Source organism: Balearica regulorum, chromosome 5, assembly GCF_011004875.1.
Source record: "Balearica regulorum gibbericeps isolate bBalReg1 chromosome 5, bBalReg1.pri, whole genome shotgun sequence".
Classification (NCBI taxonomy): Eukaryota; Metazoa; Chordata; class Aves; order Gruiformes; family Gruidae; genus Balearica; species Balearica regulorum.
In genome coordinates, this window is record NC_046188.1 from 40,784,937 (window position 1) to 40,802,015 (window position 17,079).

A 17,079-nucleotide genomic window follows, 5' to 3' on the forward strand; every position below is an offset into this window, starting at 1 on the left:
AAACCTCGAAGGACCTCCGATTAGCAGCTCAAGTTTCAGTCAGTGTTGTTTGAAGCTGCCTTCAACTACTGCTACAAAGCAGGTGCATGCTCTGGCCAAAGTCATCTTGTTGACTCTAAGCCCTGTACCTTGGAAGTTCCCAGCACAAATGTTTTTTAGGGGCAGACTGGTCAGGCAGTCCTAGATGAGCTACCCATCTCCTTTGTTTTTATGGATTGTGCTTCTAGATTCAATATTGCCCAAGCCCACGTGATCATTGTGGAATATCCTGTGAACAAGAGAAACTCCGTGGCACTGTAAAGAGCTCCTCTGAAGCCAACTCAAACTGAAGATAAAGTAATAGCTTGTTCTGTTCTTTTGGCAATAGCTTGTTGTATTTTTATTTTAGCTGCCTTAGTGCCACCTTCCTTCAGCATAGTCAAGCACCAAGTCATTTCCCACCTCTCGTGTCATTTGGCAGTTCATAAGGGCCCACTTAACATGGCTGTCTCCGACCCACTGGTACTAGGGATGTTGACATCAGTGCTGAGTTGATCTTGGCATGAGGGTCAGCATAGGGTCTCTGTGTGATTTTTCATCTTCTCTTTGTGCCTGTCTTCTCTAGCACTGTTGACCAACTGCTGGAAAGTATGATCCTTGAATATACTCAGGTGTCTCCTGCATAAACTATAATGTGATGGTGCGTCTTTCCTCCTTAACTCTTTCAGGGATTGCTGCATTGTGTGGCAGGATGGCTGTACGTTTCCCTCATCGAGGAGGCCAAAGCCTGTCAGAGTTTGGTAGACCTCCTGCACTGCGTGGGCTCGCTCAGATTCCATCTTCCTGTCAGCTAGGCTCTTTTGGAGTCATCTTGCTTGGTGTAGCAGTTACTGACCTCATTTCACAGACTGGCAAAAAGGAGAGCTACTGTCTTCAGGTATTTAAGGAGATGGAATACCTACGTATGCACAGCCAGTGCCCTCTCTTTACCACAATACTGTTGCAGATTTAGAGATTAGAATGCTAAGAGATTAGACATTACAGATTAAAAAAAGATTATTCCTCTGTTTTTTCTCCTGTTCTGCTTAGCAAACTTCCAGGCCTTAGTCACCAGGTTTTTGTGATGTGCTTTATCAACTGACATATCAAGGGAATTTTCAGCTTTTGTTAATGAGGTCCAGATCGCTTCTTTCATGGTGCTGCAGTCTGGGCACAATACAGTGCATATAGTCTTGTGGTCTGGCAGCTGGGCTGCTTGCCTGCCACTGGCAGCCTTGCTGATTGTTTGAACACGATCAGTGCAGACAGTAATTTGCTATTTGCATGTCATCTATCTGATCATCTCACCAAAGTTCCTGGGCTGATTTTTTTTTTTTTTGTATTTTCAAAAAAGTTAATTATTATTCCCATTTATATTTAGAGTTTACCCTGAACTTTACTTAATTGGATTAAGCATTCCAAAGTTACTAGCAGTTGTGTGTCTGCCCCTGCATCATTCTTGCACAGTCCTTAGCAGCAGCTTTTCTCCTCTCAAAATTGCTGTATATCTACTGCCAAAAGTTGTGTAGGCTTTGGAAGAAATTCTTCAGAGCAGTGTATTGTTTGCATTTTTGCCTTCTTTAGTTGTGTGTTGTATACCTGGCTTGGGTGTTTATGTTTTTCCTTACTTAGAAAATTGATTTATAAAATAATAGCAATAGATAGTACGAGTGGAAAGGACAATAGTTTGGAGTGTCTGAAGGAATCACTTTATCTTATTCTTTGGTATATAAAGTTAGTGACATCGACGGTAATCTATTAATATTCGAAGTGTATCCTAAGAAAATAAGTGACTATTGCAACATTTCAAAAAACTGGAAATAAAGATTTTTATTTTGCTAATAAATCCAGACTATAAATAGTTTGATATTATATTACTATGCCACTGTTTAAAATATCATAATTGTTTGACTTCAAGCTGTCTTTTTTCAGTGTTCAAAACCATGCTTCACTGTCACTTAACTCATTTGCAATGAAAATTTTACAAGGATCTTGGAAAACAATTAGTGTAATGCTGCATAATTTAGGTAATTGCAGAACTGCCTTTCCACTTCATGTTTAAAAATATTTTTCACTTCGTGTAGGTGATCAGAGAACTAGTTTCTTTGAAGACTTTTATGACAGGTAAAACAAATTCTTATAATAGCAAAAAACCCTGCTTCTAGGTCCATTTTAGGTTTGTTGTAAATGCTACAACAATTATAGCGAATGTAAGATGACACGGAAATACAGCTTTTTTTTTTTTTTTTTAAGACGCTTTTAGGGTTTTAAAATTAATTTTTAAGTAACTAATAAGGTTTCACAAGCCTCTTTCTGATTTGGAACTCACTTTGAATTGTGGGGAAAAAAAATTTGAGAATAATACAGTATTATTTGGAATGAAGTTAACCTCTCCAAAGGGTTAGGTTTCCACATTAGTATTAAAGGCTCTGCACCTGAGGCTGTAGTTCAACAACTGGTTTGAGTTGCAAGCACCACCAGCAGTCCAGCCCTTCCCTGTTTCCCACAGCTAACTTCCATTCTTCCTCTTGTTCCAACATAAGTCTTTGTGCAATTGTGTGACAGATCAAATTAGGAAATTAACTGACTCGGCTGAAAAATATAATGGATTAAATAGAATTTTGGGTTTATGACTCATTCTAATTCTCCCTGACCAAAAATTTCTGATTTTCTGTAGGTAACAAATTACATGCTGTGTTTCTCATATGAGCCACAACCCTATAGTCTCTCCCTGTCACGCATATACCCAGGTGTTTCCCTTTCTTTATGGCAAGGTATTGAGTACCTTTTATCTCAGTGGGTCTAATCAAGAAACATAATGAAGTTTACTTCAGTGCAATTGCTTTCAAGTTCAATTTAATTTAAAAGTTGCTCATTCTATTTTGGACTTGAAGAGGACTTGTGTGCCTAAATCTTGTAGGGTTTTGCCACCTGTATCAGTTGCTTTAGTAAAAAATAATATACCGCTTCCATAAATTTTGTCTTTCTTGGATTTTTGTGACATTGTGGTGCTGAATTCTCTTGCAAAGTAGAAATAGTGTGGTAGCTTGAAATATGTGATTTTTAAAATAGGACTGTTATCTTGAAACTAAATGTTATATTTTTAACTCTGTCTTCAAACTGAGGAAAATATTGTCACTTTTGTAATAACAACATAGCTGTAAGTGCAGAAGTTGCCAGAAGGAAATCTAGACTCTTTGGCAACAGCACACAAGGCAGTTGGGATCTTTTCACACCTGGAATCTGCAAGTGGTGATGAGTATTTTGGCACCCAAGCTTGAGATAGGAAAACCTAAAATGGCATTGGTTGTATGTTGAATTTTTAAAAAGATTTTCTCACAACCAGTACAGTTGGAAATTTAGGTCAAGGTCTTAAATTTAGTTTTCTCCTTGACATGCCGAATGATGATTTTCAGGACCCCAGCTTCTAATGAATGCATTTAGAAAATACTCAGATTGTAAGTGTAGGATAGCTTTCTAATTTTGATATTCAAAGAGACACACTTAAAACATTTCTGGGCTTGAGAATTTACAATTTGAACATGCTTCTTAGCCTAAGAAAGTGGACTTTACCATAAATATGGTGGAATTAGGACCTTTGAACATTTCCTGCCCTGATTTTCTCTTTATGCTGACTTGTTAAACTTTAATTTGTTCCTTTAAGTTCTTCTGCTTAAAAGAAGAAACTACAGAAGTGGAAAGCAACTTTGGTAAATTCCAGTTAATTTACTAGTGTCTTAAATGAACTGAAAGCAGGCAGGTAGAGCTCCTAATAAACCTGGAGAATTCCTAATAGCAAAAGGTTGATATTATTCCCCAAGAGAGGCCACAAGACACATATTTTTCCTTTCTGTGGAACAGAAGTAATCTTCTGTCCTTACTTGTTTTGTCTTGAAACTTACAGTACCTCCATTCAGCCAAAACTCTGTGCTACTTTCTCAACCTTAGATCTGGATTTAAACATCTACAAAGACTGGTAAGCAGAGATTGTCTTCAGTTTAGGGCCACCTCTACATACGCTCATACAAATTACGTAAAATGATTGTCTTTGCTTGCTGAGCTAGAATCAGCTTTTACAAAATTGATTCTTTTTTTTCTGGAAGTTTTGAGCTGTTGTTTTCTAATAGCAAATGATCTTTTAGTATACTTGGTTGGGGTAAATTAAAGAAGTCTTTTCCAGGGGTGATATGTCGTTAAGTGGATAGAAGAGTTTTAAACAATGGATGCTGCTTGTACAATATTAAATTCTGGGTATAAGCACTAACCCTCCTTTACCTGTTCTTTTATTATACTGTGATCAGTTCCTAGGCAAAGGCTTCTATTGTGGAACAAAGTCTATACTCATTCTGTTGTTCTAGTTATTCCATGACCTGTCACCTGGAAATAAATTTGGCAGAGGGCTAATCGTCTTTAATTCTGAAAATTCTATTTTACGCATTTTCTCTGATCTGATAAACTGGTCTGATAAGGAAACTGATGAGTTAATGAATATAGACATTTATGAGATATATTGCAATTAAAATGGCTGTTACTTTTTTTAGGACAATTATAAAGAAGTGTTCGTTATACAGAAAATAACCATACTGCCGCCTATAAAACTGCACTGCTAAAGGATTCATCTGTTGAATAAGTAAGGGAAAGCTTGCACAAAACCTGTATGTCTATTCATCTGCTTCAATGGGATACAGAACATGCTGGAGTTTTCTTAAATTGTTTTAACAGTATTATGGGCTGTTAAAAAGCTATGCTGAAAGCAACATATGGCTGTATTTCAGTAATACAAATGGGACTGTATGTACTTTTATGAGTCTTTTATTCGTCTGTAGAATTTAGAATGGGCCAGACAATCTTAATTCAAGTCCTTCAAAATTCGGAGAAGTTTCAGTTTTTTCCTGAGCACTACCTCTAAAGAATGCATATTTATGTCTGTTCAAAAGTGCTTTAAATGTAGTCCTCTCCAATAATGTCCTTTTTTTTTCTTTTCTACATGAATGTGGAGTAGGTGATCATAACCTAAATGGCACCTACAAGAATATGTGGTTTTTGTTAAACATCTTTATATTCCTTACCTATTATCCACTGCAGTATATTAATAACTAACAGATTTTCAGTTATGTAGTGTTAAGGTCATTAGAGAACACATCAGAGCAATAAAACGTAGTCTAGATCAGATTGTGAATAAAGACTTTACAGAAACCATATTCTCACAGCAGTGCCTGAGTGTAAGCATGGAGGTGTATAAGCATCTGATAGAGTTGCGATTTAGCAAAAGTATAAAACAGCTTCAGACTGAAAGAAATAAAAAAAGTCATCTTTTTTCCATATTAGGTATTGGTGTGATTGAGTGTAATTCAGCGTTGGTGTCTAACTCAGTGTTGCTGCACTTACCACAACAAGAATGTGGACCAAGGAGAGGATTTTCAAAGGAGGACCACATAAAAGACCTGTGGGATAGGAAGGAAGGCTTATAGCTTAATTTATTAATTTAGAGGAGGTTAAAAATGTGTTTAGGTGCTTAAATGAAGTGAAATTACTGGGAATGGAATTTGGTTTTCAAAACTGTAGCAAAGTCCTGGGGTAAGAAGCTAAAATTAGACAGAATAAACCTTGAAACAAAGTCAGTCATGCTTCCTGTGAGGAAAGGGACACACTGAAACCTGTTACCAGTGAAGACAGGGGCTCTTCATCATTTGGACTCTTACATATTAGCATGTGCTAATTCACTCAAGGGGCTGAAATTATGTGGCCTGATCAGGTAGAAGTTTGGGCTAGTTTCAAGCTTTCTGGCCTTGAAACTTGTGACCAAATCCTCCTGCTACTTTATTTGGGGTCTTGAAGAAAACAGGATTCTTCAAATTAACCTCAACTTGTTTGTAAAACTTGCATTTTTCAAGTAAAATAGTGCTTGCAGTTGGTTATTAAGCTTCAGGAGGTGTTTAGCACCTTGCCTTCAGGGGCTCAGTAGAGAACTTTTGCGTCTGGTGCACGACAGTTTAGTGGGTCCTGGGATTTTGGTGCTTTGAATACCAGTGGCTGATGATATAGAATAGAATTTATTGCTTTGTAATGATATAGGATGACAAGAGATTTAACAAGGAATTAGTGTATTGGAACAGGATTGAAGAATTGCGTATAAATGAAGATTGTGTTACCCTGGCCATGCAGATATTATCTACAGTAATACGGTACTTCTATGATAATTCTTAAAGTATGGGATGGTTCTGTGGATATATGTGTTGTATCATTGAGTTCTGGGCCAGTTACTGGAGCTTAGTATGCTGAAGAATCCATGAATTAATAGCTCTCAGAAATGGTTGTCAGAGCTGTGATTATAAATGGTAATTTGAAATGTATTTTTTAAAAAAGTATCGAATCAGGTATCAAGGCTGATGGCAGTATTAACAAAAACCTCTAAAACTGCTGTCGCCGTATCTTTGCTTTAATAAAGTGTCTGCTTTTCTTACGGGTGATGAATTTTGCACATGTTTGAAAGCTCTAGCAAAAATCATAGATTTTGCTCCAGTGAGGTGAATGCTTTCTCCATTACTTTTTTAAAGCAGGTGTCAGGAAAAACACCACCCTTGAAGTCCCAATATAGGAGTAAACATATTACTTAGTGAAGACCACCTTACTTTGATGTAACTGGGGAGTGGTAGAAGGGGAAGCAACGATTTGAGCAAATGGAAAAACCACTGTACATGCTGTAAGCATGTAATTTTGGGAATAGACCTTTTCCCCTTCATTATTGCCATTTCATTTTCTTTTCGACTTATTTAGTTCCTGACTGCGTTATGATAATTCTGTTAGAAAGGCCAGTAATTATGGTCAGTGACTAGTAATGTTCAGGGTGTTCACATAAATGATCATAGTTCTCTTCAGAATTTTGACCTTATCTGCAGGGGAAAATTTGCCAGCACCGGCAGAATTTAAATTGGTTTAGTTCAACTTGATTAAATTGCAGGGTGGATGCTGTTACTCAGAGTACGCAATCTTAATTTGGTTTCCCTTCATTTGTTTGAATTAGACCAATTCAGGCTACATATTCTGAATGGACACTCTTTTCCAGGGATGTAATCCACTCTAATTTGGTATAAATTTAGATCTTCAACTAATCCAGATTAATTTTTCTCCACAGGGATCTGTTTTGTTTGGAGTAGGTTTAAATGTCAGAATTTACAATTGAAGCAAGAAAGGCATAAATGAAATAAGAAAAAGAAATATGAAAGAATATGAAAAAACCCCCACAGTTACTGTCATGTCAAACAAATGTCTGTCTGAAAAGCCAGGTTGTTTAAGCAGCAGGTTGTTTTTTAAGAAGCATAATTTAGCCCTGATAGTAAACTTGGCATTTATCCACATGGAAGGACATCCTGTTAATTTAAATCAGAACAGTTGTACCAATTTTGCATACTATTTGTCTGTTGATTCAGGGAGAAAATAATTTTTCACTTAGAGTTTATGCTATTTTGGAAGTGATAGAAATAAACCCAAAGCAAGTACACTTCTGAAGTCTTATCATTGGATAAGAGAGTTTGTACAAAGAGTTACACTCATATAATTATACCAGTATAACAAATAAGCACAATTCTAGAAAAGCTTCAGACAATGGAAGTAAGCTTTTAATTGGTTGTAGTAGTTGCTGATGGGAGCCGTTGTGGATGGATTAATCTCCAAAAGACAAATTTTTATATTGCTATATAAAATTCAATTTAGAGATGATTGCCTAAAGCCAGAAAACTTTAAACTGATAGAATTACCCAAGACAAGCTTTTTTTTTTCCCTTTAGCTGTTTGTATCCTGACATAAACCAACAAAATTGTACTTTAGACATATTTAATCATAAGTAATCTCAGCTATGTGAAACACATTGTAAAATGTGGAATAGTCTGTATGCAGAGCAATAAATTAAGTTGTGATTCTGATTTAAGTACCTTTTTAATTTTGTAAATTTTTGGTTAATATTACTTTAAGCTTATTATATATTACTATTAATTAACCAATTCTTTAGTAAATTATTAATTAGATTTTTTAAGTTATTAGAATTAAATTTAAATGTAATTATGATTTACGGCAATTTGAAACTGCCTGCAGAATATAACTCTGAAAACGTTTATATTCATTAGTGCTATTTTGAGATTGGGCTCGGAGGTTTGAGAGAGAGCAGGTTAAAAAAATAAGGAAGAATATACTTGCATTTCTTTCTGTACTGGAAGTTGTTTGTCTAGAATTCACTAGGGGATACAAAAGCTAGTTAAGATGCTAGGTGAGAAACACAACTTGTTTGTATTTCATGTTATTTTGTTAATCATTGAGATCCCACGTTCTGCTCTGTCTCTGCAGTCACTGGTTAAATGGAAGCCACTCCTGGGATCTGGATGGTTTCTACTGACATAGACTTTGCATAGCAGCTCCATCGCGCCAGGAGGTTGCAATGAGTGGAGGAGGGGAGCAGCCTGACATCCTCAGTGTGGGAATCTTGGTCAAAGAAAGATGGAAGGTGGTGAGTATGCCTTCCTGCAATTCTTTTTCTTCTTTAAAACATTTTTTAAAAGTAGTAGGTTGTACTTTTGAAATCTGTTTCAAAATTATTGTGAGATATATTTTGCTTAATATTATGTTAAATGGTAAAAGAGCTTTAAAAACACTTGTTTCTCTTATCCTACTTTAAAAAGAAGTTACATGGGTTTAAGGTTTTGGCTTTTTTTTTTTTTTTTTCCTGGTAAGGACCTAGAAGAACTTTTAAATCCTGACTTGGTGCCTGTTTAGAGCACAACTGCAAGAGTCCTGTTAGTATATTGAATCCAACTGGCCAGTGATTATGTCAGTCCATTTTGGAAATCAATCAGGGTGCCTCTTGAAACTAGTCAGATTGCGAGATTTGTTACTTCTTATAGGAAGGTCTTTCAGGACCTTGCTGCTCTTCCAATTAGAAATGATTTTTGTTTGTTGTATTTTGTAGCACAGATTTATTCCTGGCTGATATATATCCATTTGACTGTGTGCCAGTATTGGCTTTACCATAAATATCTCCATTCCTTTTGGTGTTCATATCCTTGATTTACATCTAGAGGGAAATAGTATCCATTTGAAACTATTTTTGCTGGGAAAGCCAGGCTGACTTCTCATAGGTCCTTCTCCATTCCCCGGATAACTTCAGCGATTTTTTTGCTTGTGGATTTTTTTGAAATTTAAAAAAAAAGGCAAAACCCCGCCACATCATAATAGAACATTTTGGATGTTTCTGTGTGTTTAGTAGGCTGTGAATGGATACTGAATCACTATTATACGCACCATCTTTGCTTTATATTACTGCTATATTTCAGTATTTTAAAATTCAAACTGTGAGACTGAACATAGAAGATACAGATTCATCATTTATTTCAAATTCATATAGAGAAAATAATTTCAAGTATCTTATGCTCTATCCTTCATTTAAAAATGCAGAAAACTGATACTAGCTTTGTGTAGGAAACCTTTATGTTTTCTTTTGTGTAAGTAGAACCTAAGTGGCTGTCTTTGGAGTGTAAGTGTTTGTAAAATAGCTTCTTATATAGCATCTCAATATTGCAGAGAAGTAAAAACTGAAAGCATAGTCTTGAATCAGATCAATTAGAATAAAATAGCGTTATAAATAGATAACAGTATGCTAATATATCACTATCCACAAAACTACTGTCCTGGTTCTGGCGAGGATAGAGTTAATTTTACAAGGAGCCAGGACAGGTGACCCAAGCTGGCCAGGGGCTATTCCATAGCATGGGACGTCATGCTCACCGTAAAAGGGGACCAGTCAGGGAGGGGCGGGTTTGGCGTGGCTCCTGGACGGGCTGAGCATCCGGTCGGTCGTGGGATCGGTAAATTGCTTTCTGTTATCACCCATTGTGAATCTCTGTTATCAGTACTGTTGTTGATTGTTTCCCTCTTCCTTGCCGTCCCAGTAAACTGCCCTTATCCCAACCCTCGAGGCTTTGCCGATGTTTTTCCGTTCTCCCCATCCTGCCGGGGGAGGGGTGAGCAAGCGGCGCGTGGTGCTCAGCTGCTGGCTGGGGCTGAACCACGTCAACTACTCAGTTGCCTGGTATGTGCACCAGTAGTCCTGTTTCCTTTGGGTTTATTTTCTTCCCTATATAATGAAGAATGATGATCAGATCAGTGGCTTTGGAAAATTTTGAGAGTAGGTGTTGAGGTGTTGTTCATCTCATGTGATTATATGTTTTAACTTGTGTGTTTCCCAAATCAAGTATTACAGGTAGATGAGTGCCAAATGTTGTCTGTGGGTAACTTTTCAAAATTTCTGTAGCAAACAGTAAGGATTTCGTGGTGGTATCTAAGGTGATATACTTCTTTCTGAATTCAGGATTTCATAGGACAGTCTGCCAGTGGAAGAAAATAACATGCAAAATTTAGAAATTCCTTAGTGCTTGACACATGTATATTAACACGTAATTAATACTGTTCTGTTAGGTTATGAAGTATTGATGGTTTTTGCTAGTGTTCTTGAAGCAGTAGAGTACTTAAAAATTCCTTGTCTAGAAAGGTGAGGTGGTATAAACCAGTGGACTTTTTCAACTCAAAAGCAAAACACAAAACACAAGCGAACAGAAGGTGGAAACAGGGATGGGCTGCCCAGGATTAATATGGATACATTGCCTCTGTGTGTTAAGATGAATGTATAGAAAAGCCAGAGCTCAGCTAGCAGTTGAAACTGGTGAGGGATGTGAAAAGCAACGAGAAAGGCTTCTTCAGGGACGCTGGCAGCAAAAAGATGACCAAGGAAAATATGGGCTCATTGCTGAATGTGGTGCATGACCCAGTGACAAAGGGCATGGAAAATATTTTTTCTACAATCAGAGAGAGGTTCGTTTGTGCCTGGAATTATTGACTGATGTCATTATTGGATGTATGTTAATGATTCTGGTGTACTTTTATCTGAGGATAGAAATTGATCTGTTTATTTTATTAGCTTGGTGGTGTGATTGTTTTTGTTTTGGGTTTTTTGTTTATTTTTAAATTTTTTTTTAAGCACACAAGCAGAAGAAAAAACCCTTTCAGAGGCAGTCTTTCTCAGTCTGGCTGTTTCTCAAAGCTGGTAAATGAAGTTATATGATAAACTGGTATTAGTTTGTGTAGAGGTGAGGATGGCTGTATCGCCTCTTTCCTTTTCCCCTCCCACCTTTTTCACCGTGCATTCTCACTGTCTCCATGTGCTTGTACTAAACTGAAGATTTATGTGCTTATGCTGAAAGCTACAGCCAGATCAATGTCTTATGTTTAACTGTTGGAGCCCTGTTAATAGCTCAGAGCTCAGGCAAGATAATGGCATTACCAGACCAAGAGGTGGAACGGAAAAGTGCTGACTTAAAATGGCCGAATTAGTCATGAAACTACATCTTTGAGAGATATACATAGACACATACATACTTAAAAAAGAAAAAAACAAACACCCCTCCCCCCTCTATATATAATCCTGTTAAAACTTGCTATTTTTCCCAATATTTAGATGACAGATTTCTTTCCTTTCTGTAAAGACTAACAATCTGCATATATTAAATACATCTGAATGTAACCATGTTACACTATTTCATGGAACTTGAAAGATTTCTATTTCTCACAGTTTGTCATTATTTCAGAGTTAACCCTAGGTTCTTACCTGAGTAGTACCTTAAACAAATCATGGCCCAAGACACAAACTCCTTATTCAGGATTTGTGATACTCTGGACTTGAACTTGTTAAGTTCTTTGAATGTGTAGGTTAAAGAGTAACAGGCTTAAGCCCATGTTGGTAGTATGTATATTACGCTGCTTCAGATAAAGTATACAGCCTGTGGAGAAGAGGAGATTGCATTTGCTAACAGCTAACGTGCTTGTTAGAAGGAAATGAACGTGTGAATTTGCAGTCAACAGGTGTTGCACTAGAAGCAGATATTTAGGTGGGTTAGTTCTGTAGGTCTGAAAATGTGGTGTGCTGTCTGTCCAAGGCACCTTTTTAAAACTGGCAATGAATTGGCCAGAAGTGAGCAATGTAGATAATGGTACCTTGGACCATATTTTCCTCATCTTAAGAATATTGAAATAGCAGTTGCTTTTGATGGTAAAAGATCTTCAGGACAGAAAGTGCATGATGAAACACTAAGTATTGTTGTAATCATACAGAATTAAAATTTCATGTGATATGACCTGAAAAATGCAAGTAAACAATATGAGTATTTCCTTCTCAGTAAGATGGCTGATTGTCTGGATTAGGAGACATTAGATTTATTTTCAGAATCTGAAGACAGGTCAGCATATTGCTGATCTCTAGATCCCCAGAATGTTTAGATGACATGTAATACAGTGTAGTCATGTAACCTTAGCAACTGTAAGTTTTTAAATGACATTTAGAAAACCATGTCAGTTCTTTCAAGGTAAAATATAGTAAAAGTACAATATTGTGTGTTGCTTAAGGTAAGTTCTTTTTGTCTCCTTTTCTCTTTTATCAGCTTTAGAATGGTAGCTACAGGGGACATCACCATATGAAAGCATTACATGAAATAACATTTGGCATTTTTGATACTGAAAACCAGACAAGTCTCTATTCCCTGTGAACATTTAAAGCAGAGAGAAAACACAACTCTTAATATTTGCTTTGAATGTAGTGCAAACTAATTAATATGCCAGAAGCATTCTTTTTAGCTCTTCCTAACACAGATGAAACTTTCAGTGGTGCAAATTTCTTTAGCATGTCTGTTAATAAAACCAGTATTTGTGAACCATAAGTAAATGTGAGTAACATCTAAAATATACATTTGTCATGGTTTCATCCCAGCTGGTAACTAAGCAACACACAGCCACTCGCTCACTCCCCCCACCCCCAGTGGGATGGGAGAGAGAGTCAGAAGAGTAAAAGTAAGAAAACCCATGGATTGAGATAAAGACAGTTTAATAGGTAAAGCAGAAACCGTGCACACAAGCAAAATGAGACAAGGAATTAATTCACTGCTTCCCATGGACAGGCAGGTGTTCAGCCACCTCCAGGAAAGCAGGGCTCCATCATGTATAACGGTTACTTGAGAAGACAAATGCCATCACTCTGAATGTCCCCCCCATCCTTCTTCTTCCCCCAGCTTTTATTGCTGAGCATGACATCATATGGTATGGAATATCCCTTGGTCAGTTGGGTTCAGCTGTCCTGTCTGTGTCCCCTCCCAGCTCCTTGTGCACCCCCTGCCTACTCACTGGTGGGATGGTGTGTGAAGCAGAAAAGGCCTTGGCTCTGTGTAAGCACTGCTCAGCAGTAAGGCAAACATCTCTGTGTTATCAACACTGTTTTCAGCACAAGTCCAAACCATAGCCCCATACTAGCTACTATGAAGAAAATTAACTCTATCCCAGCAAAACCAGCACAACATTCAAAGATAATCTTAGCCATTTCGTATCATTTATGATATAGCTGTTATGTGTAAGTCACTGCATATAATAGAAAATGCTGTCTCTTTTCAGTAAGTCCGAGAACTTTTATACCTTTAGTATTCAGTGTGTGTATTTCTGAAAAAAGAAAAAAATATTTTAAAAATGTCAGTACGCATTTGTATTTTAAGATCTCTGGGTAGTATGTGACTATTTGAGTAAAGACTTTATTTAGCATGCTGACTTTGGTCAGATTCATGCTGGGAATGCTAGTGTGCTCTTCTATTGTATTAAATACAGGAAATTTAGTGCAGCTGGATATCAGGTGTATTAACTTGTTTTCCTAGATTCTCTTCCAAACTCTGGCTGACCATATCTTTGCAGATTATTCAGTAGCTCTTTTACATACTGAAGGATGTGATTATTTTATTTTAAAATCTATTAGTAATAAAACAGCATTTGCAGTATGGCAGGCAATACAAAGAAGTATCGATGTTTTGTTTCCTTTCTTTTCTTCTCTCTTTTAAATCTGCTTTTGTTTGGGTTTTTTTTCCAATATAGTTAAGGAAAATAGGAGGCGGAGGATTTGGAGAAATTTACGATGCACTGGACTTGCTTACTCGGGAAAATGTTGCACTGAAGGTCGAATCAGCTCAGCAGCCGAAGCAAGTTCTGAAAATGGAAGTAGCTGTGTTGAAGAAATTGCAAGGTAGGGCTGTACCCTGGATATGCCAGAATGTCAGGGTATCTTCTTAAAAAATCATTGTAATCTCTATTTAGTCATAGTTTGAGTAAATATTAATAGAATCGTATCCTAGAATGCTTTGGGTTGGAAGGCACCTTAAAGGTCATCTAGTTCCAACTCCCTGCCATGGGCAGGGACACCTTCCACTATTCCCCATGTTCTGCAGGTTATTGTGAAATGGTTATTAAAAGTGGAATAGAAGCTCTTTCAATTTCTGCAGGTTTTGCTACAATGAACCTTTCTTTGAAACAGGATAACATGAAAATAAAAAGAATGACAAGAAAATTAAATTGTTGCAAAACCTATGCTCAACTGTAGTTTATTCTGGATCTGTATCTTCTCCTTACCTTTTTTACTCTAGACTTTGTTGTTGTTGTTAGCTTTTTATTTCCCCTTCTAAGATGGTCTGGTTTTTTTCTGTACTATCTAACATTGAATATTTGTGGGTCCTTCATATAGCATCTGGGATAAGAATGTACTTCTTTGCCTTTGCAAGTATTGCTAATAATAATTCTAATGTTGAAATGGGAAGCATTAAAAAAAACACCCACACAAAGAAACAAACCCCCAACTTTAAATACTGTAACTTGTAGGAAAAAAAAATAAATTATTGGCATGTAGAGTCCTGAAATACTTTTAGGGTTCAGGTCCTTGACCACTCAGAATCACAGCTTTGAATAGTCACTTTTGAGGTACCTTTAAATACTTTAATGTCTGAACCTATCAATATAGGGAAATTATGCAATGGCTTCTCTTCATTGCTTTTCACAATGTAAGATTATAAAAAGGCAGTTTAAAGGGTGACTTTTTTCTTTAAAAAAATTATTTTGAATCTGGAAGATTTTGACTAATGCATCTATCCCTGTCAGCGGCCTGATTTTTCCAGACTTTTTCCAGACTTTTCTCTTAGTTCAAATAAAACAAAATCTGCATGACATATGGTGCTGCCTAATCTGCTGTAAAGGTCACATTGCAGCAGAAATTGACAACCTCTATAGATTTAAGAGGGCAAGCATGTCACATGTTATAGTGTTAACAAACTGTTCCTATGTTTATATCTTTTTAAAGAATTTCACAAAACCATCTAATGTTATATAGTCAAGCAATTGATTCAGGGAGTACATATTAGCTTTCTTTGAATTTTAGAGTTTCTAGTCTAGAGATGAATAGTAAATTTCAGTATTACCAATTGTAAATTTAGAAATTGTTTGTCAGGTTTCTTAAAAGAAATTATCTTGAAGATAGTGAGTTTTGAAGAAACAAATACTCTGTAACTCCTGGGTTTTTAAATGTTCAGAATTAATTTTTCAAGGACTTTGTTTTTCTACACACACTGGAGTGCCTTATAACTTTTTACTATGAATTTAAATATAGTGAAGTTTGAGTTTGTAAGATGTTACAAAAATGCTTTTTTTCTTAGTAAAAACTTTTTTATGTTTTGAAATATTTTTGAAAACCAAAAATGTTTGCTGAAATAATAAAAAAATGAGTTGTGAATGATTGCCATAGCCTAACAGAAGTTATAATTTTCTTATCAATCTTCCTTTGGGAATACAATTCCTTTGACAATCCAAGTCTTCCTGCAGAAGAGTCTCTGGTTCTACTGAATCATGGGAAACGTTGTCTAGATGGAAAAAACTAGAATAATGAAGCACCTGAACAACAGATCCACTGAGGCAAATAATCCAAATAAAGATCTTTCAGTTATTTATTTTCTCAATATTACTTTTCTGAGAAAACAATAAATAGAAGTTTTTATGTAATTGAAACCCTGATTTTGTATGAGATCTTTAGAAGGAGCTCTTTTGACAACCTTCCTTATGAGAAAACAATCTAAATATTATTCCTTAATTTTTATCTCTTATTAATCTCTTGCACAGTTTTAAAGAAAAAAAAAAAAAAAAAAGGGTTGGTGATTCCATGACAGTAACACTGGAGGTGACCTTTAGTCATTACTGTGTAAGTTCCACATTACAGTGTAACTGCTCTGGTTTTAGATAGGGAATGTTGTAGATGATCAGGACAGTGACTACAGTAAGAGATGGGTCAAGAGTGAACTTTTTGAATATAGTGAGATTTATAGTTTGCACAGATACATAACTTTATTTTTACATGCATATATTTTTTATCCATACTTATAAGATTTTTGTTAAATAAGATTGTGGTAGACACCATTTTCTTTTACCTAAAATCTTGACTCCTAGGAGCCATTTACATTAATTTATCTATCTTCCAAAGTTTTCATTATGCAAGAACTAAAAATTTGAAGGAGAGAGAAAATAAGAAAAATGGACAAAAATAGGGAGTAGAAAACAACTTTATTATTGCTTTTTGAAGAATATTTTTATTAAATGCTTCATTTACCATGTAGAAATCTTTCTTCTTTTTTGACAAATTCTTTTTCATGCAGATTCAGAGCAGGTGAAATTGTAAACAGTTCTTTTAGAATATTTTTGTAACAACCTTCTAATAGCATACATCCTCTGCAACCAACTTTTATCTTGCTCTTGTATCCTTTTTTGGCATGTGTGTATATATATGTATGTATATAATTTCTATCCTTTTCTCAAAGGGCTTATGTTCTCTTACTTTCAAGGTGGTTTAGTTACCTTGGACATAAATCAGAGGAATGGATGTAATTGTGATGGAAAGCCTTTGTCTTGCAAATATTTGGAAAGTTTGATCTAGGAATAGTATGTAATGAGAGACAGTGAGCTGAGTGTCATTCAGAATTCCTTCGTATGAGGATCTCATTTTTTTAAAAGAAATATTTATTATTGTGTACAATTTCTGGGAAAATTATGAAGAAACAGGCTTTTAGGAAAGAATTAAGTAAACAGGTATAATTTGTCTCAATCCAGCAAAACGGCTCTTCCAGTCTTTACTGGAACTGGGCACATTCTCAAAGTTATAAACGTGCTTTTGAGTGT

The 17,079-nt window shown here is 36.0% G+C and overlaps 1 protein-coding gene across 3 annotated transcripts in view; it reads left to right on the plus strand.

Annotated features, from left to right (window-relative positions):
- Positions 1–17,079, plus strand: part of TTBK2 (tau tubulin kinase 2) — a 99,833-nt gene that overhangs the window by 18,780 nt on the left and 63,974 nt on the right. For 2 of the 3 annotated variants that reach the window (XM_075754374.1, XM_075754376.1), the window contains exons 2-3: positions 8,359–8,518; positions 13,966–14,113. In XM_075754374.1, the coding sequence (XP_075610489.1) occupies positions 8,450–8,518; positions 13,966–14,113 (217 nt within the window). In that variant the 5' untranslated portion in view covers positions 8,359–8,449. Of the gene's footprint in view, positions 1–707; positions 917–8,358; positions 8,519–13,965; positions 14,114–17,079 lie in introns of all 3 variants that reach the window. The other variant, XM_075754375.1, reaches the window with a different exon arrangement.